Source organism: Amblyomma americanum, chromosome 3, assembly GCF_052857255.1.
Source record: "Amblyomma americanum isolate KBUSLIRL-KWMA chromosome 3, ASM5285725v1, whole genome shotgun sequence".
Lineage (NCBI taxonomy): Eukaryota > Metazoa > Arthropoda > Arachnida > Ixodida > Ixodidae > Amblyomma > Amblyomma americanum.
The window spans coordinates 222,933,382-222,960,800 of record NC_135499.1 but is presented as its reverse complement, the minus strand read 5'-3'; the positions used below and the strand labels follow the sequence as shown (position 1 = coordinate 222,960,800).

At 45.4% G+C, this 27,419-nt stretch overlaps 1 protein-coding gene across 5 annotated transcripts in view; it reads left to right on the top strand.

Moving 5' to 3' along the window:
- The first annotated feature begins 1,179 nt into the window (after nucleotides 1-1,179).
- The window catches only part of Mccc1 (Methylcrotonoyl-CoA carboxylase 1), a 39,081-nt gene continuing 12,841 nt past the window's right edge, over nucleotides 1,180-27,419 (top strand). For all 5 annotated transcript variants that reach the window (XM_077660173.1, XM_077660172.1, XM_077660174.1 and 2 more), the window contains exons 1-11: nucleotides 1,180-1,316; nucleotides 2,019-2,080; nucleotides 4,647-4,804; nucleotides 6,488-6,705; nucleotides 10,955-11,102; nucleotides 14,934-15,055; nucleotides 15,539-15,650; nucleotides 18,856-19,065; nucleotides 21,937-22,120; nucleotides 24,211-24,528; nucleotides 26,536-26,622. In XM_077660173.1, coding sequence (XP_077516299.1) covers nucleotides 1,249-1,316; nucleotides 2,019-2,080; nucleotides 4,647-4,804; nucleotides 6,488-6,705; nucleotides 10,955-11,102; nucleotides 14,934-15,055; nucleotides 15,539-15,650; nucleotides 18,856-19,065; nucleotides 21,937-22,120; nucleotides 24,211-24,528; nucleotides 26,536-26,622 — 1,687 coding nt within the window. In that variant the 5' untranslated portion in view covers nucleotides 1,180-1,248. The remainder of the gene's footprint in view (nucleotides 1,317-2,018; nucleotides 2,081-4,646; nucleotides 4,805-6,487; nucleotides 6,706-10,954; nucleotides 11,103-14,933; nucleotides 15,056-15,538; nucleotides 15,651-18,855; nucleotides 19,066-21,936; nucleotides 22,121-24,210; nucleotides 24,529-26,535; nucleotides 26,623-27,419) is intronic.

Here is a 27,419-nt window from a genome sequence, read left to right as displayed (position 1 = left end):
ATCAATAGAATTGCCCCCCGGAATGCACCACTTCCTCTGCCCACATGCTGTGTTCCTTGCACCCCTCTCAGCTCGCCACCTCTCTAGTGATGCCTTCGGCTGTATTTGGCACACTGCAAAGGAATGCATGGTCTGTTTAAGCACAACTTTAGCGCAGCAGGCGGGTCAGGAGCACAACCTATGCTATGAGCGACTACTGGAGAGTCCCTTCGTGCAACCGTGCCTTGCGCCTCGTGAGACCATGTGCTGCCTGATAGCATCTGCAAATCTGTGCCCATACATTTTGTAGGAAAAGTCTGTTATCAGAAATTAGAGTAAAAATATTAGCATATTCGTGTAGAATTTTCTCTGTGAGAGCAGAGTCACGGTTTTGGCTGATTTTATACTTTAGATTGGCAGTGAAAGGCAGGCAAGACTAGAGCCACGCTCGTGAATGGGATTTCAGTGGTGCGTTTAGTGAAGCCTCCGATCAGCAAATGTAACTGGCTCGCTGGGTCAGTGAACGCACTTATGCGCCTTTCCTTTTGTCGAAAGCAGAGGAAGCTAGGTTCAGACCCCTGATTTTGAGGAAAGGAAAAGCACATAACAGGCTCCCTGTGTCAGCGGCCGTCTCAATCGCGCTTTGAGGTACGTGGCAGTGGTGTCCACCTGTAAAACACCGTGTTTTCGCACAGTATTTCGTGCTTAGCGATGCTAAACCGCCAGTCATTTTTTAATGCACGTTTTTCCTCAGCTGAGAGCCGTCTCACACACTGCAAAAGGGGTGCACGCTTGTGAGATGTTTCCGATGGTGTACGCAGTGCTTTTGCCCGTTGCAAGATGGCGGCCGCCGGCTTGACTTCGCTGGCACTATAGTAGTAGTAGTAGTAAGTGGTTTTATTAAAATAACAATAAAAAGGAAGGAAAATATTTTTGTCAGCCCCGTCATCTGCCATCGATATTGAAGCACCTAAGCTGGGGCAGCGGAAATAAAGGATAGCAGGCAGAGTGGCAAAATGAAATGAAAGAGGTGAAGGGGAGAGAAAGAGAGGATAAGAGGAGAGGTAATAACACAAACTATTTACGCAATGAAAAATGTGTGTAAATAGTTTGTGTATTTACCTCTCCCCCTATCCTTTCTTTCTCTCCCCTTCACCTCTTTTATTTCATTTCGCTGCCTGCTATCCTTTATTTCCGCTGCTCCAGCTCAGGTGCTTCAGATGTAAAATTTTTTTTTTTCCCCCTCTTTGAGTGGCTCTATGGCGTGCTATGTGCCCATCATCATCATCAAGTGCCATGGCCGCGCACATGCGATGTGCTCGTCTGCAATACTTTGGGTAAGTTTTCCGAGTCGTTTACCTGTTCTAGCTGTGAGGAATACTGGCGAGAAACTTTTAATGTCATTGATTATATCATTGACTAAAATGCGGAGGTGGAGTTTGCTGCGTCGAAACGCGTGATAGGCATTCAATTCGGCCAGCGCTCGTCCCAGCTAATCGTATGGATCGATCGCCTGATGATCGCCTGACTGCTCGTTCTCTGGCAGGGTCGTAAGGCAAGCTGAGTTGTGGGAACTTATTCCATGGTAGCTGGAATACGTGCCTGCTTTTTAGATTCCGGGCATTTACGCTTGCGGTACCGTGAACTGGACTGTACTTGCGGAGTGCCAAGGGTTCTATTTTCGGAATGTGTGGCGTTCCGTCCTGACGGAACGTTGTCTGCTAGAGTTCCGTTCAAACGCAGCATTTACTGGCACTGCAGTCCCATCCATACCCTCCATCCCGTGTTCCTTTTGGGACCACCCCGCGTTGCAGAATCTCCCTTAAGGTTTCGGCCATACTGACGGCGCTGTAGTAAATACCGTGACAAAGTGTACCAAGATTTACTGCCGCGTGGTTTTGTTTGCATATAGTTGTCATCATAGAGCTCCGACGGGAGTTACTGCTCCGTCTGGACATAACGCGTCTTTTCACCGCGTACTGTTTACCGCACCAGTTGCTGATCGTGATATCTTTTTTTTTTTTCTCCTCTCGGCACAGTGTAGTCTGCTTCTGGAGAACGTCTACGAAATGCTGGAGGGCTCTGTACGGCCAGCGTCTGTGTAAGAATACAATTTTCAGCCTGATGTCTTCTAACACAAGGCATTCGTATACCCATGTATAATAATTTGGGCAGTGTCTATTCTGACAGCAGCAGGGGGAATCACTGGGCTAAAATTCTTTCCACTGGCTACAAATTTAGTACAAAAGACAACATGGCATTTTGTGAAAACCGTTATTTTAAGTATTCCAAAGGTTCTGTACCGCACTGTAATGAAAGAAATTTTCATGGGTAGGAATTATGACCACTGCTTGAGTTGCATGTGACTACAAGCAGGGACGTATCTAGGCAATGTTCTTGAGATAGTTGTCAGGTCAGAGAGAGCCAAACGATACCCAAGCCAACAGCACCCTTTCTGGGGATATTGAACATAAAGAGGTCCTAACAACTGGCTTCCTTGCCTGAATCACGCAAGAAGAAAGCTCGACGAATGTACGTGTGGTGTGGAATTCTCGCACCTTCAACATTGAACCAAGTGCAGTCTGCTTTCATTCATGGCAAAAAAAAAAAAAATGAAGCTGTGAGAGTCAAGACGATGGCAAACTGCGCACAATGGGCGTTAGCTTCGGTTAGCGAGCTCAAGACTTGGGAGTAGCCCCCATGTGCTGTGAACCACTTTGGGTATCAATTATGCTTCTAAATCTGGAAGTGCCTGGCCTCGTGAATTGATATCATAAAGGGGGTGAGCAATTAATTTTTAATTCCCCTTTTCTTTTTTCAACGCAATGGGAAACGTGTCCAAGGTACTCATTTCCTCACTGGTTTTGTTCTAAACACTGTAGAAGACTTGTCAATTTTTTTGTCAGTGGATGTGCCTGTTTTTATGTTTTCCGACTCTAGCCGCTATATCTTGATGCTGGAATTCATGATCAGTGAGCCCTATAGCAATTGCAAAACGGCAAAAATGATATGAACTAGAAACTATATAGTCTCAGCTGCCAGACAGGAATTAGACAGCTTTAGTATAACGTAGCGTCCATTTGAGTTTGCACACCCAAAACTGTTACGGCAGTATCATGTTTGTCTCGTTTATGAATGTTATAGTGGACTGTGGCTACCACTTCACCGAGAAATGCTAAACACTGGTGGGATGGCACAGATGGTATAGTTTACTTTTATATCTATGACCATGTCTTTTGCACTTCCTTTGCATTAAATATAAGTTATATTTTACTGAGATGTGGTCACATGGTGGAATTCACCAATAATGGCAAGGTTGCACTGCAAGTTGTCACTTCAGATTTTTTATATGGTTTTAAATACCAATTTAAATTATACATCCTCGTTTCTTCCATATTACGGTGCTCAGTTCTTACATTGAGGCAGGATCTCTCCACTTCTCTCATAATCTCATGACACACTTTGGTCACTTGTTGGTTCTTTTGAGCGGTAAGTGCCATGGTAACAGCGAAAAAATTGCTCTCGCCCACCCTATCTAGCCAGTCATTATCTTGCAAATGCCGGGCTGCCTGGTACTTTTCCCAAATGGAGAACTGGGGGCTAGGAGAAAAAGCATGCAATTTTTATGTTGCCCTAAGCAGCTAATCAGATGCAAGCAGTGAAAGAATTTCAGCCCAGAGATTCTCCCGGCTGCTGGTAGAATATACGCTGCCAATTTACTACACTTTAGCCTTGTGTAGATTTGCATCTTTCTTTCCACATAGTTAAATTGCACTGCTGTGCATATGGTGGAATGCTTGCAGTGCACTCAAAATGTGTTTATCATTTAGCTTTTCTAGTGGATGTTGCTATTGTGCAGTTGAAAGCAAGATATCTTTTGGGATGTTGGTGTGCAGAAAAGAAAATCATTTCTGATCATTCAGGAAGGCCAGTTCACTGAAAAATCTGGAAGCACTATTGGCGTACTAACAGCTAGCGAAGTTCACTTGCTTACCAAGAAAACCTATCAGTTTCACTTACACGATGTGTTGCTATATTTTACATGCCAGCACCGTTGCCATGTCTTCATCATCATCATCCCATCACTCACTCTACAAGCTTAAGTTAGCAGCACTGTGACCATCCAGCAGCTTTTTCGAGTTGTGGTGTTGTTTCGCAAGGAAATGTGCTACAGACTCAGTTTTACAGGTGGCACAGCTGTTGCTATAACACTTCTGTGCCATCTGGAAAAATCAAATGCCTGTTTTCTTTTTTTATTTCTAGCAGCAGGTTTTGTGTGATTCCGTTTTTGAACTCCGCTCAGATATTGTGTCATTGATTTAATAACCTGAGTTAAATTATATGATTCGGTTATTAACTGAATATTATGAACTGCCTTTGCTCTTGTGGGCTGAATTGTGAAAGCTTTGTTTTGCACATTTCTGTTAGCATTAACAGAGAAACACGTTCATAGCATTCGGTACTAAGATTATTCAGGGGCAGAATGGTTAGCAAGAGGAACACACTGTGCAATGGCCTTTGTAATTTTAAAGTTGCATTCTTATGCTGAGTCATTCTTTCAGGCTGTCTACTGTTTCAGTCCTCTTGAATGGGTGTTTGCACTGTCGTTGGCTGAGTGCCTGCTGCTTTGTTCAGCCCCTCAAAAGTGCATGACATGTGCCTTGCAGATGCCAGCAGCAGCAGTTCACCGCGGCCCATAGAAAAGATCCTTATTGCCAACCGGGGTGAGATTGCCTGCCGTGTCATCAGGTCTGCCCGCAAACTGGGCATCCGCTCTGTGGCCGTCTTCAGCGATGCCGACCGGAAGGCAATGCACGTCACCATGGTCAGTGTGTGTCTACTGCAAATGAATCTGGCTCCTCATAGCCGTGCCCCTTACAGACACCCGTGCAGCTTGCCCTGCAAAACTTTCACAAGAAAGAAAATATTGGATGTCATGGCCCTTTCAGATACGGTTGGTTAACTGGGCTTGCTTGCCCTCGTGCGTATCACCTTGCATTATCTTATTTTCATCTAAACTGTGTGCAGTGTAGCATTCTTTCATGTCAAATATGGTTTAGAAGCCGGCGTGTGGTCAACGTACTTCTCACTTCATGTTGTTCATTATAGCATAGTAGAGCAATGTATCAAATCTGCCTTGACATTGGGAGCCGGGGCTAAGACAAGCTGATTTTTTTCCTGTACTTTGCTCGCCCTGTAGTTTTTATTTTACTCTTTTGTGCATTGTGCTGCTCTAGAGAGCACAATCATTTATCAGTGAATGATCTTTTTGTGTACATGCCAGCTCTTGGTTTTTGCAGTGTTGTACACAGCTGTATGCAGTGTACGGGGAGCTGTGCCTTGAAGTGGCATTTGTGCCTTGTATGCCAGCTGTTCTCTTCACTATGGCTACATCATCATGAATTGCGATGTTGCCAAGATGAATTTGGCACAGTCTTGAAACTGTTGGGATCATTAGCTGAAAGGGTTTCTTTATATTGGAGGGCCCTAAGTATGTCTTGTCAGGCCTTCAGTAATAAGGTTCCACCCTCAGCTGGCCTTGTGTAGCCGCCGCGATGGCTCAGTGGTTACGGCGCTCGGCTGCTGACCCGAAAGATGCGGGTTTGATCCTGGCCGCAGCAGTTGAATTTCGATGGAGGCGAAATTCTAGAGGCCCATGTATTGTGCGATGTCAGTGCACGTTAAAGAACCCCAGGTGGTCGAAATTTCCGGAGCCCTTCACTGAGGCGTCCCTCATAGCCTGAGTTGTTTTGGGATGTTAAACCCCCATAAATCAAACCAAACCAAACCTTCTTGTGTGAGAGGAGAGTGTGTTCTTGAGTGCATAATATAGAGAGAGGATGGTGGCGTGCAGCTTAGTAATTTGCAAAAAACATAGCATATGCTGCGCAAGTGCTGCATTATTTGCAGGAAAGCCAGGAAAAAGCAGCTTTGAAGGAGGGAATTTCAGCAGCCCTTAAAAAGGTCATCATGGCTGTCTCTGGACAGGCCGACTTCTGGTTGCCCCCTTTCTTGCTCCAGTTGTGGCCACATTCTTTCCACAGGTTTCCTGCCTTAGATGATCACCCCATGCTGTCCTCTGTCCTGCTGCTCCTGATTACGTCACAACATGAAAATTTCGAGTTTGGTTTGCTATACTTAAACAATACATATGCCGTATCTAATAGTAATAACAGAACACATTGTCGAACTTCCGGACTTAGTATGGGCTTTTTTTCCCGCATTTATTCTGTCATCAAATTTTGGTTTTGATTTCCTACAGGCAGTTGGCTGGTGTGATGTCAGAATTTGAGAAGCACATTGCATGTCACAAGTACAGTAGAGGCACATCTTGTGTCAATTAGTATGTGGTTTAATTAATACAATCATGTAGCTGCACATACCCTGCTGCTCTTTCAGGCATAATGCTACTATATCTCTTGCTCACCTTGGCAACCAGAAGCCAGAGCTGCACGGTGGTAGAGAGTGCCATATGTGAGTTGAGAACAGGCGGACGTGTGGTGTGCAGGCGGACGAAGCATACCACATTGGTCCCGCAGCATCCCAGGAGAGCTATTTGCGCCAGGAGCGCATACTGAGTGTTGCCAAGCGCAGCGGTGCCCAGGCCATCCACCCGGGGTACGGCTTCCTGTCAGAGAATACTGAATTCGCCGAGCGCTGTGCAGCGGAGGGGATCATCTTCGTCGGACCCCCAGCATCCGCCATTCGGGACATGGGCATTAAGAGGTGCCACCGCTCCTTTCATTGCTACTTTCATCACAGTGCATGCAAAAAAATTTTTTTAAGGCTTGTCAGAGAGCAGAGAACTATAGTATTGCCCGTATTACTGATGCACACAATATCCACTCAAATAGTACCAGTCCTGATGAGGCCAGTTAGTCAAATTGAGTGTGATCCTGATTTGCAGGAAAATGCAGACACATGCACCAGGGTGTTGTTACTGGACAAAAAATGGCAGCTAGCTGTGGGCTCTTGATTTTCGTATCTTTTTTTGAAATGTCAGAAGAAAAGAAATTTTCTGAAAACATTACCATTGGATGCACTGTTTGATGCCCCACAGCGTTGCAATTAATATTTTATAGTCTTTCTAAAAACTAAAAAGTTGTGCTTTTGTTATTAATTTCTGATTGTAGTAAGTGCACAATAAAATGTGCTCCTTGATGGCTTCTAGTGTCAATGGCCATATCACAGTTTCCTGTTCACAGGGTGAGTTTTTTGGGAAACTATTTTGTGGGACACTCTGTGCATTTGATGTGTGTGAGTTAAATGCTGGTGTCTTCATTTCATCGCACAGTCGAACGCCATTATATTGAACTGGGTAGATCAAATTATCCTTGCTATTGAGTAACTTCTGAGCTCCATAAAGCTACAAAATGATCTTATAGGAAAATATATGGCTACATCATACAAAAATTAGTCGTCAGATCTGATAGATTCAACTTCGGGCAACAAAGGGCAACTCAAGAAGCTGGCTTTCTCCTCAGCACATCTCTAGTGGTTAGCTTCCCCGCATAGACCGGGGGGGCTATTGGTGCTGTGGTGCTATGTAGCATGCGCAGACCAATGGTGATGCGGATTTTCTATAATGTATGCTGCGGGCGCCTACCCAACCAACCAGATTACACATTTTTAGTGTGTTGTGCCAGTTGTGCCTGCATTGTCATGCATTTCGCATGTACAGTGCGTCATGCTGGCATTAGCAATTTTGTATGTTTTTCGTTGTCTCCGTATGCGAGCAGCCGCCGCGGTGGCTGAGTGGTTATGGCGTTCGGCTGCTGGCCCGAAAGACTCGGGTTTGTTCCCGGCCGCAGCGGTCGAATTTTGATGGAGGCGAAATTCTAGAGGCTTGTGTACTGCGCAATGTCAGTCCATGTTAAAAGAAGAACCCCATATGGTCGAAATTTTCGGAGCCCTTCACTGTGGCGTCTCTCATAGACGTTAAACCCCTATAAACCAAACCAAACCAAACCATCCGTATGCGAGCGATGGCAGCCACGAAACCACAGAACCTCCCCTTTTCCATAAAACTGGAAATTTTCAAGCGAATTGAAAGAGGTGAGAAGGAATCTGGAGTCGTTGCAGTGTACAAGATTCCAAGCAGCACGCTGAGCACCATTTTTAAGAATAATGCTGACGTTAGGGCTGAAATGCAGCAAAGACCCGGCGGTAAAAGCAAGTGTCTGCGATGCTTGCAGAACGTGCTTTTGGTTACGGTCACCTACAGGTCCAATCGAAGAGCATGGATGATCAGTGAACTTTTTGCCAAGTGGCTGAAGTCTTGGAACGATGACCTGGTAGGTCAAGATCCCAACGTCTGCCTCATCGTAGACAACTGCTGTGCCCACCACTGCAGTGCTAGTTTCAGCAACTCTGCACTTCACTTTCTGCCGCCGAATGCTACATTGGTGCTTCAGATATTGAACCAGGGGATAATTTACGAGGTGAAGGTTGGTTGTAGGAAACATCTGATTGAACGGCCCCTGCAAAACCCGAGGACTGGGAGAGAACTAAAAGTTGGCCTGTTAGGTACCCTGGCTGTGCTGAGTGAGTCGTGGAGTGATGTCAAAAACTAAACTATACAGAACTGCTTCTGACATTGTTCTCCGCTTTCCCGGAGAGGACTGAGCAAATTCTTTGTAGGGGAAGCACATCGAACTTGTTGCGGGTCTTGATAATTTATAGAACCTGTTGTCCGAAATTCCTGGTGCTATTTGTGATAGGACAGCCATGGGTGACTTTGTCTCCGCGGATGACATCGTTCAGACCACAGGACAGCTTGCAGACGAAGATATCATTGACAATGTCGCGAATAACCAGGACGCTACTGCTGCAAATTGTGACGATGACTTGAGAGAATCTGTGCCCAAATACTGCAACGTGCTCTGTGTACTCAGCATGGTTCATTGCCATTGCACATCGATAGAAGGCTGCTCTCTCAGCTGTTCGGAGTCCATCGATAACATTGAAAAATTTGTTCTCTGTGAGGCAAAGAAGACGAAGAAACAAAAAATTCTTAACTATTTCGCTTGGATATCTGCCCGCAGTGAGTGGCTATTATAGAAATATATTTTTTTTCTGTCTCAGTATGTTTTTATGCTGCTAAATTTGCTGCTACTTTTATATTGAATTACACGTTATATCGAACTTGTATAGGCCTTTTTTTTGTCAGTTTAATAAATGTGAGTTCAACTGTAGCTGTGTTAGTACCATCTTCACACTGCTGTGTAGAGAAGAATTTGCTGATTTGTTCCAGCGGCTATCTGGCTATCTGTTGGGAGGGGCCTGTGCTATCATACTCATTGGCTTGCTTGCTGTGAAGGAGCATTGCTTGAGCATCCTGGAATTCTTGCTGTGGAGGAGTATTGCACGAGCACCCTGGATTGTACTGCTGGAGAGTATACCAGTAGACATATTTATCGTCGCCTTTGCCCATGTTGTGGACGTGTTACTGCAGTACCAGAAAGGCACATCCCGTTAGGCTTGTGAGAAGCTGAATCGCGAAATGGTCTGAAAAGTAGTGTGTGCTCGTTACTTGTTCTTTGTGTGACAGGAGATGAAGCGATTGCCCTCTGTATCTTTAATGAATGTGCCAGTCAATGCAGCTGCCATGACAAATTCGATCCAAAGCAGGCGACTCAAGGTTCAAAGGACATCACCACCGCACCGGCAGTGGAACTATGCTTGCATGCATTGCAGGCATGAAACACAGTCTTCACAATGCAGATGGGTGTGACGGCTCATGCTCAAGTACTGTTTAACACATGCACACTGTGAAGTACAATTATTCCTTGGCGTACACAATGTTAATGCTATAATTTTTGCTGAATGGCTGCGTGTTATGGTTAATTTCCTGTTGCTAGTTGCAGGTGAAGACACTCGGTATCTTGAACACTGTGTACATCACTTCAACTGGTGCCACTGTGTTGTGTAGTCAATATGTGGTGGCTGAACTTTTGGCTGTTGCAAATTGTACATTATTGAGCTTTCAGAATGGTGCTCGAATGGCCCTCGAGCCCCCACTGGTAAAATATTTTTCATGCTTGAACAGTTGTGAAGCATCGTCTGGAGGAGTGCTCTAAAACAACTCGTTAATAGCAGTGCTACAGGCATCGCAATGAAGTAGCTTTCCCACACTGTTGTGTTCTGGGCCTAATTCTGTCTCAAACAATTTCTGTCACACAATGAGTGGTTAACAGCACAAGTGGCATTTCTCCCATTTAAAAAAGGGGCAGAGAGAGGCTGCTCACTCTGTGAGCACCATTTGCCTGATAAATCTGTGATGCTGAAACAAACCAGTGTAATGACAGGGCGGCGCAGGCCTCACGGAACTAGGAAGTGAGGCTCAAATGCTTGTCTTTTGTTGCTGGAAAATGGAGGGTTTTACAAAAGAGCGTAGGTGCAACAGGCGGGTGCCCACAGGCCAGAGGTAGCATCTTGCTGGTACATTTCAGCAGAATAGTTGCTATGCGTGTGGCAACAATGCAGGGAGGCACAGATTGAAGCAGACAGGACATGGCATTTGTGATTGCTGTTCAGCACTGTGCCTGCATGACCTCCTTCTGCCTTTCTTTTGCCTGTGTCTGCCTGTGATGGTGGTAGCCATAACAGAGCCAAGTCACCTGTCAGTCACAGTGATAAAATGGCCAGTGTGAAACAGCGGATTTTTTCACTGGTGAGAAGTAAATGGGTTGTGTTGATAAGGAGCAGTCCTTTCATGGTACGCTAGGTGTTCTGTTAAAATGTCTGAACCTGGCCAGGGGCCCTTAAACGAGATTGCAGCTGAGGTAAGGCTTAGATCAATTAGCTCCTTCACACCGATTGTGCTCCTTCACACCGACTGGGTGTAGAGACCCAGAGTTCCAAAAGCATGAGTTGTTGAATGGCTTGGTGAAAACGTTGGTGGGGTTGGGCAGAACAGTGGTGCGTGCTGAGTTGTCATGAGAAGTGTGAATATGACCTACCATCTGCTGCACAGCACTTCCAAGGCCATCATGTCAGCGGCCAAAGTGCCAATCATTGAGGGCTACCATGGTGAGGACCAGGCCCAGGAGCGACTCAAGGAGGAATCACGTCGCATTGGATTCCCTGTCATGCTCAAGGCTGTGCGTGGTGGTGGTGGAAAGGTGGGTGTTTGGATGGGGCTCATGCGTTTTAATAAGGAAACAGTTACTGCTGGAGTGCTCTTAAAAGGTTTTTGAGCTTCATTTTTTTTCTGCTTTAGTGGCTGTCTATTGGGAGATTGAGAGAAATATGTTTCTCTCCCGCTGCACACATGACAGAACTATGGGGATGCTGCAGTCATCTTATGAGTGGAATGTGATACAGCAGAGCCCCACCATAGTTAACTCGGATATAGTAGAGTGAAACTGCGGTCCCATTTTGCCTTCCATAGATGACTGCATATTTTTTCTCGGTTATAGTAAAGATTTTTCAAAGAAATGGCTGTAGTAAAAAGCGTCTGGCTGATGTAACATACTTCCCGCGGTATGATGATAACACAGCATGCGCGAGGCCAATATTCGGAGGCAAATGGAAACCGAAGACGATAAAACGATGCTCTTTTAGATAGCTTCACAACCAAGATCTGAAGCTCTGAGGAGAAGCAAACTTCTGGCAGTCCTTGGGGCTGTGAGGCAAAGCGCGCGGCGTGCACGGAAAAAAAAAAAATCTAAAGCTGGCTATGAACGCAGAAAGAAGGCGGCGCGGGTCGCTGACGAAGGAAAGACAGTAAAAGTGCAATGAAGAGTAGGGAATGAAGGGAAAAAAGGGGCGAACATTCGCGGCACGGGAGCGCGAAGCGCAGGGAAACGGCGGAAAGAAACGGAGGCACGGCGGCATTGTTTGAGCGGTACTGCCGCACCTCGACATTGTCGCGCGCACTTAACTATTGCCTCCTTTAACTATGAACTATTAAACAACTCAGAGCCTGTGGAAAATGACGCCGTGTTCACGCAAAACTTTCGTTTTTACGTGAAATTAAGCTCGCAGTATATTCTTAGCCGCATTGCATGTGTGCATATGTGGTACTTCCACAGGACGTAAACAAAATTGATAACGTCGTAACATGAAATGTGATAACTTAAAATAAATAATTATTACATAAAGGGACAATATGTGCAGGATGGAAGCCATTTGTGAGTGTTTCTTTTATAAACGAACACTGTGTTTAGTATGTAGCCGGTTAATTACCAGAGGGCAACCTCAGAGCCTTGCCATCGCCAAGAACTGATGTGGTAAAGAAGTAGATTGAAATAGAATGGAACAGAGAATATAATATTGTAAAGACCCTGATATAGTAAATATTTCTGCTGGTCCGAGTCACTTTAGAGGGGTTCTACTGTAAGATTAGATTTCACATTCATTGCAGCTTCTGTTGCAAGCTTCAGTTTCTTGCAAGCTTCAGTTTCTTTGCATTTTTCAGTCTGTCAGCCGCCATATTCGGACTGCTAGCTGCTGTCCTGTGCTGTGGGACTGCAGCTAGCAGTCCGAATATGGCAGTGACGACATTTGTATATATCACATTTTTTTTTTTCAGATTTTTGGTTGCGATTTTCTATCTTGGTAGCTGTGTAGAAACTGGGTTTCTCACAACCCGGTGGGCAGGTTGTGATGGCCGATTAGGTTACGATGATGTCGCCAGATCGTATGACCTTTCTCGACCAATCAGCGAATTTCATCTCTGTCATTGGCGGGGTTTTGGTGTGACAAGTCTAATGCTGTCACATTAATATGGAGATTCTGTTTCACTGGCAGCCTCATATTGACCCATGGCTGGCTCACTTTTATGCGTTCCTTGCAACCTGGGGTTGGGACTTTGGGTACCCACGAAGTGGTGTGGTTCCTATCATGAGGTGCAGATGTTTTATGAAGCTTTCAGTAAAGTACTAGTACAGGCCTTCCGGATAACAGATAACTAGTGATCTGTATACTACCAGCACCAAAGGGATATTAATATGTGAGCATTCGAAGCGCCACCGTGAACAAAAAGTGTCCGGTGTCTGGCAGCGTAGTGTTGCGTACATCTGCCACCTGCCACAGTTGGCAGGTAGCAAAGTGGAGAGAGGGCAATCCTCTTTTTCACCTGTAGGGGAGAGGAGGGACAGGCCGCGCCGCGCTGTGGCTGCCACAGGAATAACCGAGAGGATGGTTACCGTGAATGGAGGAGGCTCTGACACCAGCGGAGGAATAGGCAACTTGAGGTTGTCCATGGGGACAACTTAGCAGGTGGCTGAAGTGGAAGGTGGAAAGCCAATAAACTAATGCCTGTCAGCTTTGCTGATTAATGTGCTGAGCTTCTCAAGCAAAGAGAAGACCTAATGGTTTTTAATGGGGGTTCAACATCCCAAATCAACTCAGGCTATGAGGGATGCCACAGTGAAGGGTTCCGGAAATTTCGGCCACCTGAGGTTCTTTAACGTGCACTGACATCGCACAGTACACGGGCCTCTAGAATTTCGCCTCCATCAAAATTCGTCCGCTGCAGCCATGATCGAGCCCACGTCCTTCAGGTCAGCAGCCAAGTGCCATAACCACTGAGCCACTACGGCGGCTAAAGACCTAACGCTAGCACGTTGTTATTGCATAATGATATTTAAGTGCCCCAATAATTTTTTAATGTGGGTACTATTACTAATAAAAGAAATATCGCAGTGCTACCAATGTCAAAAGATTACAGGGAAGTACTGAGGAGCTCGCCCTTCTGTGTCAACCCCCTCCCCTGGCTATCATGTGTATATGGGATGATGGTGCTGTCAGAATTCACAGCTGTGGGCTGCCCTGACAGTGTAGCCCACTATGCCTTGCACTTGTGCAAAATACGGTTCTGTTTCGTGGCACCTAATCTCAGCACTCGGCAAGTGAAACGGGCGAGTTAGTTGTGATTACGTCTGATCTTTTTATTTTATATTTTAAAAATTTTCTAACTGGAATAACTCATTTGCATGCTAATATTTCAATAATCCTTTTGCACTGGTGTCTGGAATGCTTCAGCAACCCTTTAACCAGAATAATTGTTGAAGAAAATGGCTCAGTACACCTTTAATAGTTATAATAGCGGTGTTAGAACAGCACCAATATTACTGTGGCATCGCATAGGTTCATGCTGTTTGCTAGTGAGGAGATGATAAATTGGGTTTTGTCACCCTTTTTTGTATTGGTTTTTCTATTAAGGGGTGACAGGGATCTTTGAAGCCCAAAAATTGTGAAAACACTACTTTTCGGAAATAACTTTTTCAAAATCTCGAATATATTAGGTTTACTAATTCCAATTCACGTTTACAATTTCTACCTTACCTCTGTTTTTTTTCTCTAATTTTCTAAAAACACAAGTTTTTGACTGTTTGTAAGAAGGATATCTTGGTGTCTAGAGAAGATAGAGCAAAAATTTTTGTTGCAGCATGCTGCTAAATGAATAATTTCTCAACTTATGGTTGTAAGCATCTTTTATGCATTCTATTTAGACTGCTCATTAACCAGTTTTTCAACGCTGAACTTTAGCATACTGCAATATAACTAATATTGCCTTAATCTGAAATGTGTTTCCAACATTGCATTCCTTGCACTTTATGTACTGTGTTGCCACATGTTAATAATAGTTTTCTGATGAGTCTTTTTTCTCTATTGCCTTTGTAAACAAAGGATTGTAAATGTGTCATATCTTGAGAAATAATTGACATAGCGAAAAAGAGATTACATATTTGAAATCGACACAATGAACTGAAGACAGCTCAGCAGTTTCATCACATTTCGCCTCAAATACCCGCATCCTCCCTTAGTGACAGTAGGCTGGAAACATGAAACTAGGGAAACTAGGCAGCTTCAGCAATGGGACCAGGTCAGTGGCTGGATTCTTGGTTTGATCTATATACTATAAGCTTCACCAAGGTTACATGATGCCTTTCCTCGTCGTCATGGATGGTGCAAGTAAATCGGTTAAAAATTTCTTCTCCTTGCAGGGCATGCGAATAGCAATGAGCGAAGATGAATTTGACTCGCAACTTGAATCGGCAAAACGAGAGGCAATGAAATCATTTGGCGATGATGCCATGCTGGTGGAGAAGTTTGTGGCTGATCCAAGGTTTGTTTTTACCTCTGCAGCATCTCTGGCAATACAGTGTAGTTCCTGCATGGAAATGTTGTGGGATCCTCATTCACCTGCAGATGGGTTCATAGTGGTCTGCTTGCTGGGTCCCTTCTGGGTCATTGCTTTTATGGTGGCCACCACAGGAAATGAGCTAAGTGGAATAATGATAAAATGGTCAAGACGAAAAATATTCTAGCTGACATTGTCCTGGGAATGCTTGTTAACCTGTGGCTAGGAGTGACACAGGTGCAACTGAGTGCTCACAACCAGAGTTTTGGAAGCTGCTTGTGCATGAAGGAAAGACACTTTGAGTGAACCTTGGAAGCACTGTTTACACAAGAAGTGGAATTCAGATTTCTGCATGGAAATTTCTTCTGAGGTTCTTTGTGCATCATTTACCTATGCCTTGAAAGCATTTAAGTAGTTGGTGGTGCAGTTTTGAGAACAGAGCTTGACTGACCAGAAGTGCTGGTGCAGGCACGTGGAGGTGCAGGTCTTTGGTGACCACCACGGCAACTACGTGTACCTCTTTGAGCGAGACTGCAGTGTGCAGCGAAGACATCAGAAGGTCATCGAGGAAGCCCCAGCTGTGAGTAGTTTTTCTCTTCCCCTGCATTCCACTTTGGCTGTTGATTTTTTTGGCTTTTTTTGTTTGGGTTTTTCTTGCAGCAATGGCAATCCTACTAGGAGTGTGCAAAGAGTGGACTTTCAGCTCAAATAAAGTCTGAATTGAATGGTGGCACAAAAATCCAGATTCGTATGATGAAAATCACACACAGAGAGCTGAGAAATGAACTAGAGAAAGTCTTTTAAGCTGCATGAGAGGTTCATTTTTTTCTTAGTGGCATACTGATTGGGGCTATAGTAGTCGTGAGCCGAAATCATTGTAGTGGCTTAGAATTAGCGTACCTCTGTGACATTTTGAGGAAAATGTCTGTGCACGGTATGCACTGGAAAAAGAACCTTCTCGGAACCTTCGCAGTCAGTTGAAAAATTTTTCTTCTACTGCAAAGATTCTGAGAAAGCTGTGTATATTTCTACTCTAGTCGTGTGGTCTTACTTACATAAATGCTAACGAGTAATTACTCCCTTTTGAAGCCTACTCCACCTTGAGAGTCATTGGCACTGTGCACTGCCGCCTGTGGTGTGCTCCTGTGCTGCTGCTGAGGTGCTGCCATCTGTTTGTGCGTTGAGTGGAAACCACTGGAAACTATGCGGGTGGTTGCAGTAAATGCATGCACACGCAAACATGTAATCTTTGCTTAAACCTAGAAAGGTGTATTTGTTCTTTGCCCAGACGGGGCACGAAATGGTAGGGCCTCAATGTAGATATTTCAGAGTTAAAAGGGACACTGAGGAGAAATTGAAGTTGGCTTGTATCGATAGAATACCAGCTCCTGATCACAAAAATGCCGCTCTCACTGAAAACAAAGCTCTTGTAAGGTAGAAAATAGCAAGAACCAAAATACAGGTATCACCGCCACAGGCCAATTTCGCAAGTACAAGCGTGGTGACGTCATAGGACAAGAGACGCCACCTTGGAGGAATTTTTCTTCCTATATGGGGCCGCGAATCTCTGAGGCTGACAAAGGAAGGTTGCGCGGTTCAATATTGAAGTAAGTTCTGTTTTAAAACTGATAGTGCACTTTTATCATACAAGGAAGGCAGACAAAAGACAACCTGAATGTTGGAAGCAAAGAAAACCGATGCTTGGCGGCGCCACAGGCGGCCAGGTGAGTTTTGATTTGTTATGGTGCTTCGCGTCTATGAGCTTTGCGTGCCCCGTGGTTTTGTTTTTGACGCGCCTCGATACACAAGCGCCGAACAACAGAGGAACTCCAAGTGCCGCTTCAAGTGCTAGTTAACCTTTGAAGGAGCCTGTTAAGGCTGGTCAGATGATCGCCACGGTCGATGACCACCACGGTCTGACCGCACTGGCGGAGACTTGGAGCACGTCTCTATTTCGCGCCGAGTGCGCCAGCCGCCGTTGGCCCGGCCAGACTGATTCGGCTCCGCGGCGAGGTGCGCGTTGTGACGTAATTCAATAGCTTCGGCAGTTGGGTGGAGCTGTTCTTTTCGAGCTCTCGGCTAATTTAATCCATTCACAGTACACAACTGAAGGTACATGCAAGTGGGCGATAGAGCCCGATCCAGTGGACCCGTTGGACCTAGCGGAAGCCGTTAAAGCGTCGTGCGTCAGCTTTAGTTTCAAGCCGCCAACGTTAAACGCGACCGCCCTTGAGCACCCATCCGTTTTTTGTGGCAAAAAAATAAATAAATAACTTGACCCTTGCAACCGTGGGAGACCTCGACGCCGCCTGCTGCACCGTGCAACCGCGCCATTCAAGGAATCACAATCCGTTGGCCTCAAAGCCCCGGCCAGCCTCCGATGGGCGCAGCACTCCGACCTTGTCCTGGCCCCTCGCGACTCCCCGCACTGGGGTTATGATATTTAGTTTGCAACGGCTGCTCACGGCGGAAGGGGGAAACGACCTGCCAGCGCCTAACCTAACCGTGCTCCTTCAATAGCATCATACGCTCTGTGGGGCTGAGGTTGCTGAAATGCAGGCCGGAGTTTTTGCGAGAACTACGTCGTCGGGTTCGGGAACGGGATCCATCGTAACACTGGCAAGACGCCGGTGCAAACGTAAACGAAGTGACGGTAGCGACCCCCGATAGACGCCTTCAGCGTGCGGCGGCGGTAGCCTTCATTTCGGCAGCTGCTAGACCACACCGCTAGCTACCAGAAATCACGGAGTCTGCGTTTACGTCACGTTTCACGTCACTCCGTCCTATGACATCATAAGAGTTCTCCGTGACGTCATAAGAGTTCTGGAGTTTGAATCGGAGTGGCGGGAAAAACTTTTTCAACTTCAAATTGAAATTTCTTTTAAATAAATGCATCTTTCGCTCCCGGACAAGCGGCAACAAAGCCTTGAAATGCCGAACTATCAGATTTTGCTAACAAAAAAATTTGATAGAGTTCTCCTCAGTGTCCCTTTAAGCTGAATTATTCGATGAATTGTGAATTGATCCAGGTTTGGAATATAATATGCGCGTTTGTCAAGTGACTAATAATTTGCCAGCATTTAGCTGTCAAGACTCTCAGAATGAAACAGTGGCAGCCATCTAGAGCTGTACAAAGTATTTTGCAACTATACAAGTCAGTTTGAGCTAAGTATGCAAAGCAAGCCTTGGCATGATTTTTCTGTGTAGCTTTTTGCTTCATGGAGGCTATGCTCACAGTGTCCTTTTGTTATGAATGTGTATGGATTGCTGTGACAGAATAAAATAAAATAAACATCCTGACAATAAAATATATGGCAGCCCTATTATGAACTGCAAAGTTCTCATCGTAGTTGAAAAAAAATATTTAGGAAGCCGCTACTGCCATCTTTCTTGTTGCAAGAGAAGGCAAGAGGTGAGGGCCTTTACAGGAAGCCCCTCGATACACTAGTAAAGGAACATTTACTTAGTCACATGCCCTGGGATGCCGAGAGGTGCCATTGCATGTGGTGGGGCATGTGCTGAAAGCAGTGGAAAAGTTCTCTTCCATTGCTGACATTTCTGTAGCTTTTAATTCGCTGTCTTAATTGCAAAGTGATGATTCACAGTGCCTTCAGTGCGGTGGATTAATTTTAATTTGCCACAGGAGGTATCTCAGCTTTCCGTGAAAAGACGCAGTTTCTTTATTGATGCTCTGTTCTGCTTGGCCTGCCTGCCCCCTGTTTTTCCCCCTTGTCTGCAAAGTGCACTTGGTGTTGTCTGATGTCACTGCAATCTGTACGGTGCAGCCCGGTGTGACGGAGGAGACCCGTCGTCTTCTGGGTGAAGCGGCTGTGCGGGCAGCACAGGCCGTGAACTATGTGGGTGCTGGCACTGTGGAGTTCATCATGGACTCGGAGCAGCGCTTCTACTTCATGGAGATGAACACGCGGCTCCAGGTGGAGCACCCCATCACCGAGATGATCACCGGCACCGACCTTGTTGAGTGGCAGATCAAGGTGGGCCACGTGCATTTTGCCAACGTGTTCCAGCGACACTTTGTGCTGGGCAGGTGGAGCTCTGTCTTGTTTATCCACTCGGTTGCTCTCGTTTGCCAGTGCACGACTGTGGGGTAGTTGTGTAAAGTGTGGAACGTGAATCTCACCTGTTGAATACTGTCATTGTAGTCTATGCCGTTAAAGCTATGCAGTCTAGTTGATGACCTTGTAGGTGACATAGGGGGACTGTGAAGGGTCTTGCCTAAAACCAAGTTCTTTCAAGAAAAACAAAAAAGCTTGTACAGTGTGTATCTGTGGTGGTGGTGACCCACCGTGCAGCTTTCTACACTATGGGAATGAGGATTTTGGAACCAGAAAATTGATTGGCCGAGTGTCACAAGCTACCAGGAATACTACACCGAGTACGGTTCAGTGAAGCAGCTAGTGGCTTTGTGAGGTCTGAGCAATAAAGTATAAAGCACAGAGAACGTGAAAATAAGAAAAGGAGTCCCCCTAAGAGTGTTACCTTATGTGGCCTACTTTGGCTTCAGTCTTGCTCTTATGACTGCCTGACTGCCGCACAGTCTGAGTAGCTTTGCATTCTTGTTCTGTGCAGCTATGAAGCAGACCTTGTGCAGAAAAAGTCACAAGTGTGAAAAAAGTATGGATTCTTTCTTGAGAACTGAAAATACTGCAGCAGCCAGGCTGCAGGTTGTGCTGCTCTTGCAAGGCATTGGGCACCGGTCTCAGTTTCAAAGCTCTGGTTGGTGCAGGCTAAGCAATTGCCAGGGTAGCTTAAGTGTCATTCATGTTTTCTGCCTCAATATGTTGCAAAGTCAAGCTGCGCTCAAATTTCACATTAGGGAGTACTGTAATCCTCGGTCAGTTTTTTTTCACTTCAGTCTTTGGTGTGCACTTGGATATGTGCTTTCATCTTGAAAGCCTTACTGCAGTTTCCTTGAATGCCATTCCTGCATGTTTGGCTTGCCTGGAGACATGATTAGTCATAACATTGGTAGTGATGGCGGTGAATGAAAAAAAAATGCAAACCAAGGTGGAGGAGTGTGTCTGCTTGCGTTTTTGCGCCTTTATCTTTTATGTACTAATAATCCACTTTGTGTTTACACTATTAAGCATCATGGAAATAGATTTTTGTTGCCAATGTCTCTTATTGAAACAGTCACTGAAAAGCATGCTAAAGGCATTGTGTGAAAGAGCATATGTATAAGAGCATAAAGCCTATATTTCATGTCACATGCTGTAAATGCCCACAGTGAAGAACTGTGAAATCCTGTGATAGCAATGAGAAAAGAAAAAGCCCAAAGGGGGTGCAATACTGAGGATGCTGGGGTGTAGGTGGAATGTTGGCACGAGTGGGCCTTGATCAGCCATATTAGCTCATAAGAGCAATGTTCCAATGGATGCTTTAGCACAAAGGGCCATATTTAGGGCAGGCATCTTCAGCATGCAAAGTAAGCTGCACTGTACATTACGTGTCCCTCATGTGCACTTTTCGTGGTCATTGATTGAAAGCCTCTCACGGGCACACCGTATCTACATGAATCTAATGCGAGCTTTTTTTCCTCGTCTCATTGGTTTTAGAATGCACCTCACGTTATATTCAAAACGAAGTTAGGATTGTGACGCATTTTTTTTCTCCGCTGCTCCAGAAGATAGCTAGATCAGCCTTCACTACTAGCCTCACAAGTTGCTAGGTGAAGCCAACTTTTCAATGCTGTTGGGGACCACGCAGTGTACCAGCGGGTGTACATGAAGAAAGAAGAGGATATGCTAGAAACGAGGAAAGAAGGCGGCGCGGGCTGATGAGAAAGAAGGCACTGAAAGAGTTGAGTGAAGTAGGGAAAATACAGAAGGGTGAATGGGCACCGGGAGCAGGCAACACGAAACGCTTGCCAGCTGTGGCATAGCAATGTCAGTGGTAGCTGCTGCTTGGGAGCGCTCGTACATTAATGCTTCAGAGGCTTTGCTGCAGTTAGTGATGTCACATGTATTTCTGAAGCATTGCTCCTCAGATAATGTCAGTATATCAGTCTCTGTTTTCTTTAAAGGCCTTAGCACCTTTGCTGTAGTTGGCTTGAACATGCTGTAATCACCTTCTAATTGTAAAATTATACTATATATATATATATATATATATATTCATTGTTGTGAGGTCTGAAACTCCCCCTCTTGTTACATTCGTGGTTGCATTGTATACATGTTAATATGGTTGGTTTAGTTATGATGATTATGTTTTACAGTGTCAAGGTTTATAGTGTTTTTACCTGCATAAAAGCACAGCTGGAACAAGTGCCAAAAGCAGCTTTTGAAACTCCGAATGCATCTTCAACCTGTGTTTTCTTTGATCTGCTTTCATGCGTGTATGGAGTGTAGGCAGCAGCATGAAGTTACATCTGAGGAAATCATTTACACTGCAAAGGTAGTGCCCTCGTCGCTGTTTCTGATGTGTTAAACCCGCTACAGGAAGGTGCAGCATCTACAAAGATATCGGCTTTCGCTTCTTTGCCGGAAGGTGGTGGCTGTTATTTTATGCATCACTGGAATTGAAGACCAGGAAAGTTGCGATGTGCAACATCGTCTTGCTACTACACCATGTTACCTTCTACAGATCCTAGGATTGCACTGTACTGCACTGCCATTCTTTGTGGTATGAGGCAGCTGTCAAAGTTGTGTGTCCTGCTTTGCATGCATGCTCAGCGAACAGTGTGAAAGTGTTGCCAGCAAACGTCATCTTGGGTGTGTACTTTGTGTGGAACAAATTATTATATTGGGATTAGTGACCATGATTTTCCACACTGCCCTGGTGCACAGGTAGAGTTTGCGCTGAGATTCCAAGATGCCTGTCCCATGTGGACCCTTTGGGATGTGCAGGTGGCGCAAGGCGAGCCTCTGCCTCTGCGCCAGGAGCAATTGCAGGTGCGAGGGCACGCCTTTGAGGCACGTATCTATGCTGAGGACCCTGACAACAACTTCATGCCGGGGGCCGGCTCCCTGGCGTTCCTGCGGACGCCCACTCCATCTGAGCAGGTTCGCATCGACACTGGTGTCCGCGAAGGTAGGCCTGCTTTTGATGTCATGTGATATTTGCACCCAAAAAGTTTAACCTTCACAGACTGAGACTGGTCCGCTGTTTCCATGCTTTCCTTTCCAGTGCCAACTGCAGATGCCAACAACAGAATCTGTGGCTCTTGCTTCGTGCATAGCGTCAACTATTGGGGAAGTGTTTCAGAAGGGCTCAAGAATCATCACCATCATCACCAGCTGTTCTGATCCAGCTTCGGTTACCTTATTCCCACAAACTTCCTAATTTCATCCACCCACTTGGCTCTGCTGTTTCTTCCTGGTTCCACCTCTTCTTGGAGTCCACTCTATCACCCTGAGGGATCACTGGTTATCTGTTGTCCACACTACGTGCCCCATTTCCATTCCTTTATTTCTCTTTGTTTCATCTTGGATATCATAAACTCGCATGTGTTCCCTGACCAGCTCTGCTCCTTGTCTGTCTCTTGATGTTAGGTCTGCCGTCATTTTTCTGTAGCTCACTGAGTTGCCCTTAGTTCAGTTTCATGCCCTTTCATTAACCTCCATGCCTCTGCTCCATAGGTGAGCAATGGTACAGCAGTAAAATCTTGTTAATTCATACATCAAGGGGCCAGTAAAAACATTTGCATTATACGAAAGTTCGAATTACTGAAAAAAACTATCAAGAATTGCTGGCAGCTCGGCAAATTTATTTGGTGAGAGACTGGGCAATGGTTTTCTGATTTTAGGATGAGAATAGCACGGCAGTGACTGCTTTTCACATTCCCATCAGTGCTTTGTTGCATGCATACTGTTGGGAGCATCGAATCAGAACTGCTGCAGAATCCTAAGGGCTTCCTGCGTCTTTCACGGTGCGATGCGATGGAGCTACAGTGATAGCGCATCACACCCATCATAAGCAGCACTGTCGTGTGTGAGGACCACACGAACTGCAAATGGCAAGGGAAGGAAATGGCATCAAAGCAGCAGGAAAAATGGGGGGGGGGGGGAGAAAACACCAGCGACACATCCATCAGTTTGATATGGTGTTCAGCTGGTGCTCTGCCTACTTCCGCGACCAAAAAGTAGGCACTCCTTGTGGTGAACTAAACATAGTAAAGTCTTTGCCTGCAGGCTTATTACATGACACATTTGTCATCAGTTTGATTAAATGCACTCTTACTGCTGATGACACGCCGTTGCTTTCTTGTGCCTTATACCACTCAGCCACAGAACAAGCGCGGAGTAACACAGCTCCCTTTATTTTTTCATGCGCATTTTTTTTGTACCTTTCACAGCGTTGCACCTGATGTATGAAATGGAGTATAGTATTTATTGACTAACTTTGCAGAACAAAAAAAAAAATACTGCAGACTAGGCATCAAGACTCCCAACAGTACTCAGTTGGTGTCATTTGCCTAGGACACTCCGTGTTTTGTTAAAACTTAGTTGCATACAGTTGGGACACCTGGTATAGGGGCTGGTTGTATTCTTCGCATTTCTGTATGGCTCATTTGGTGGCGTGAATGTGGTCTTTTGTCAGGTAGCTTTTCCAAAAACCAGTCTTTATATGTGATTGAAGTCTAATGTGCTCTTAATTTAGCGTTTCCTTTAGTCAGTACCTTGTAAGCAGTGGACAGGAAACTGACTGGTCTATAATTTTTTATGCCTTTAACTTCTTTCTTACAGATTAACATCTTGTTAGCATTCTTCCGGGCTTTTGTTATGCTCAAGATAATGAAGCACTGAATTTAAACGCGGCAAGTGTTTCTAGCACCTCAGCATCCGTCTTCAGTGTCTTTTAGCGGGTCTCCTCACCTCCTCACCAATCGCTTTTTCTGTTTACGTCACTTGTCATGCTTTCCAAACTTTATTCTTTGTGCCCAAAATATCTATTTCCTTGGCACCACTGCCACTGTCATTAGCACATGATCATTTTGGCTACTGTACAAAGTCGTTAAGAATTGCTCCACTGCCTTAGCTGTCTTAACCAACTTGCTAATTACCTTGCCTTTCGTTGGTGGGAAAAGTAGTGTATTCCTAGCGTGGTTAAGAGCTAATGAATTCCCACTGTCAGCCTTGGTGTGGCGCAGTTTCAGTGGGCATGACTTGATTCTGCTGCAGGGGACGAAGTGTCTGTGCACTATGACCCCATGATTGCCAAGCTGGCAGTGTGGGGCCCCGACCGCTCGACGGCATTGCGGCGCCTGCACCAGTCACTGTCACAGTACACCCTGGTGGGGTTGCCCAACAACGTGTCTTTCCTGATGCGACTGGCAGCGCACCCAGCCTTCTTCCAGGGCAATGTCCACACAGGGTTTATCCCTGCCCACCACGACGAGCTCTTCCAGCGCCCCAGTGCCAGCCAGCCCCTTGTCTGTGCAGCCGTCCTTTCCCTGCTGGCGCATGAGAGGGCCGAGACACTGGGTACCCAATCACGAGGTCAGTGCCCTGCTTGGGTGTAGACACTTCCTGTGCTGTACTTTGATCCTTTTTAGCCTTTCTGATGAATGCTAGCTGTGAAGTGCACTTTGGTCCAACTTCCATGTTGCAAAAGCTAGCATCCGAGTAACTTGTGAGAGTAGATTTTCTGCCCAGCAGATGCTGCTGTCATTCTGGGTGCTCAAGGAGTTTCTAAAGAGGCACTTTACTGACTTTTATCGACTACATTTTATTGCGTCAATCAAAAACTTCTTGCCTATATTAACGAACACCAGGCTGTGGCCCTCAGAAACACAGCAGAACAATTGAAAACCTGATTTTTTCAAATGGTAGTTTTATTTTCTCATTGGTTTGATGAAGTCTGCAAATCTTGATGTCAGGGACACGATATTAAGTTACAATAGTAACTCTATGCAACTCTATGGACACAACTGCAGCACCACCTAGGAAATGTGCTATGGCAACTATCAGCGTGACATTAACCAGGATGCATAGATTTTTTTAAGACTACAGTTGAGCGCACGAAGATGGCTTTAAAAATACATACTATGAATAAAATAAAACTGGTGATAACAGATACCAGCATCCACTTGTGCCAGCAGCAGTGATCGGCTGTGCCACTGACAGCATAATAGCAGCATGCCTTTCAATAAATATTGAAAGAGATGACCAGAAAACATGATTATACCATGCAAGAAACAGTGACAAGTTGCAAAAGAAAAAAATATAAGCGTCCAGAGGTTCTTCCAGCAGAAATAGGTAATGAAAATTGCTCTATGTGTTAAGCTCACTTCTAATCGAGATTTGTAGTAAGTCAAACAGAGATATGTCGAACTCCACGGGGATCATGAAACAGCTCGATATATCGATAATTAAATATATAAAAAATGGCAATACCTAAGCCTATCTGTAACCTACAAACAAGAATACATTGCACTCATGCTAGCGACATGCTTCTTGCAGTGACTTGCCGCCCGCCGGCGTGGTGACAGCGCTCCGCCCGTTGCCATGCCTAACCTACTTTGTATCAAAACTGAAGCGTACAATACTTTCGAACTACGCACTACCTATCATAAGGTGTCTGATTCTGTCACCAGTACACTACAAACAGAATAATCGCATTAAAATTAAAGTATAGCTGGTTTCCACAATGCCTTCGTCAGTGAAGTGTGCAAAACACACCAGGCAGTGGCCGCCGATAGGCATTAGTTAGGTTGACTTCACTGCATGATAGCTATATGGTGTGGAAAATGAGTACAAGAGACTGAAGTCCACCCTCAAGCACACCCTACCTCATCCCATGGGTGCCGCCATCGGGTGCCCAAGACCTTGCAGCTGATCCGTCTCTGCACGCGAAAAGTGATCAGACAGCACCATTAAAAAAGGCATTACTCGCAGGGGTGCGGCGTGCCGTTCGTGCCGTTCGATATATTGAATGAGCGGTGGTATTGGAGTTCGATATACAGTGTGACTTTCCTATACTTTTAAGCAGGATTTTCAGTCTGTGTGTTCGATATGCCATCAATTCGAAATATCCGGGTTCGCTATATCCGGGCTCAACTGGATATAATGTTACCTGGTGGCAAGCTGAAGAATGAGACACGCTGACTGTGCTGATGAGATGATGAAATGGCACAACAATATCAACTCTAGGCCATGCAGTCGGACTACTTGGAGAGCCACAACATTTTAACTCAGCACAGTGCAACCTGGAATTCTTTAAATATAAATTGCGGTCAAAGCCATGGGTTTTGTCCATGCTAGTGTCGTCATAAGGAAAGATATACAAGAATAGGCCAATATTTTTATATACTTGTCCCCAGCACTAGCCTGTAGGGGGAGTAGTAAGTCAAGGAGCATTACCATTTTTGTGCTGTCAGTAGCAGCACAGAGTTGTTTTGGTACAAGTACCCACTGGTCTGCTAAGTTATGCGAGGGGGTGGATGGGGAGGAATTTTTAGCCTAAGATACGGCATTGCACTAACAAGTGGCTACTTCTCTTTTCAGAGAGCTTTCCCTGGCTGGACTTTGTAGTTCCCTTCCGTGTGAACAACAGTTGCAAGCGAAACTTCGTGCTGAAATGCAGAGACAAGAGTAAGTTCGCCCCACCTTTCTGTGGTGCAGCCACATTGCAGTGCAGCAAGGTGACATCCCAGTACATGCAAGTACTGAAATTGGGATGCACATTCAAGAAAGTTAATCTGAGACCCACTGCTACACCTTGCCTTGTAACCACAGCCTGAGCATGTTGTTACAATTGCTGATAAGGAAATGCTGTGCCTTGTTCTTTTGCCAACATAATATTAGCATAGTTGATTGTTGGATGGAATCGTGTCTGGTGTGATGGAAACATAATAGTAGCATGTCGCACTTGTTGCTACAGTATGCAGCCATCTGCCATGGTGAAGCAGCACTTGACTTGTTATGCCCCTGACCCAAGCATTATGGATTTAATCTCCGGCAGCAACAGCTGGCGCTTGTTGAAGCAGTCACGTTGTGGGAAAACCTGCTTTCAAGGAGGCTATGACTTGGGTTCACCTGGTTTGTCTAACGTTGTCATCTTCCTGGGCTGCTCCTAGACATTGAGTGCATGCTCATCATCTGAGAGATGATAATGCACATCAGATGTGTGTGGTCACAGTTGACTGTTAGTGGGCGTCTCAGGTGCGCTAATAATCATAATTTCCTTGTCCAGTGCTCCGCTTGGATACACAACTGGGCTTGCAAGGGCCCGCACATGTAGCACTCTGTTTAGGCAGTGCGACAGCAGTTGAATGAAAGGTGTAAAGAAAAAAAAGAAGGTTGAATACTAGTGGCATGAAGTACTATACAACCTTTGTCCGTAAAGTTCCGAGACTGAGTCCATTAAAAAAAATGTGTTTCACATTGAA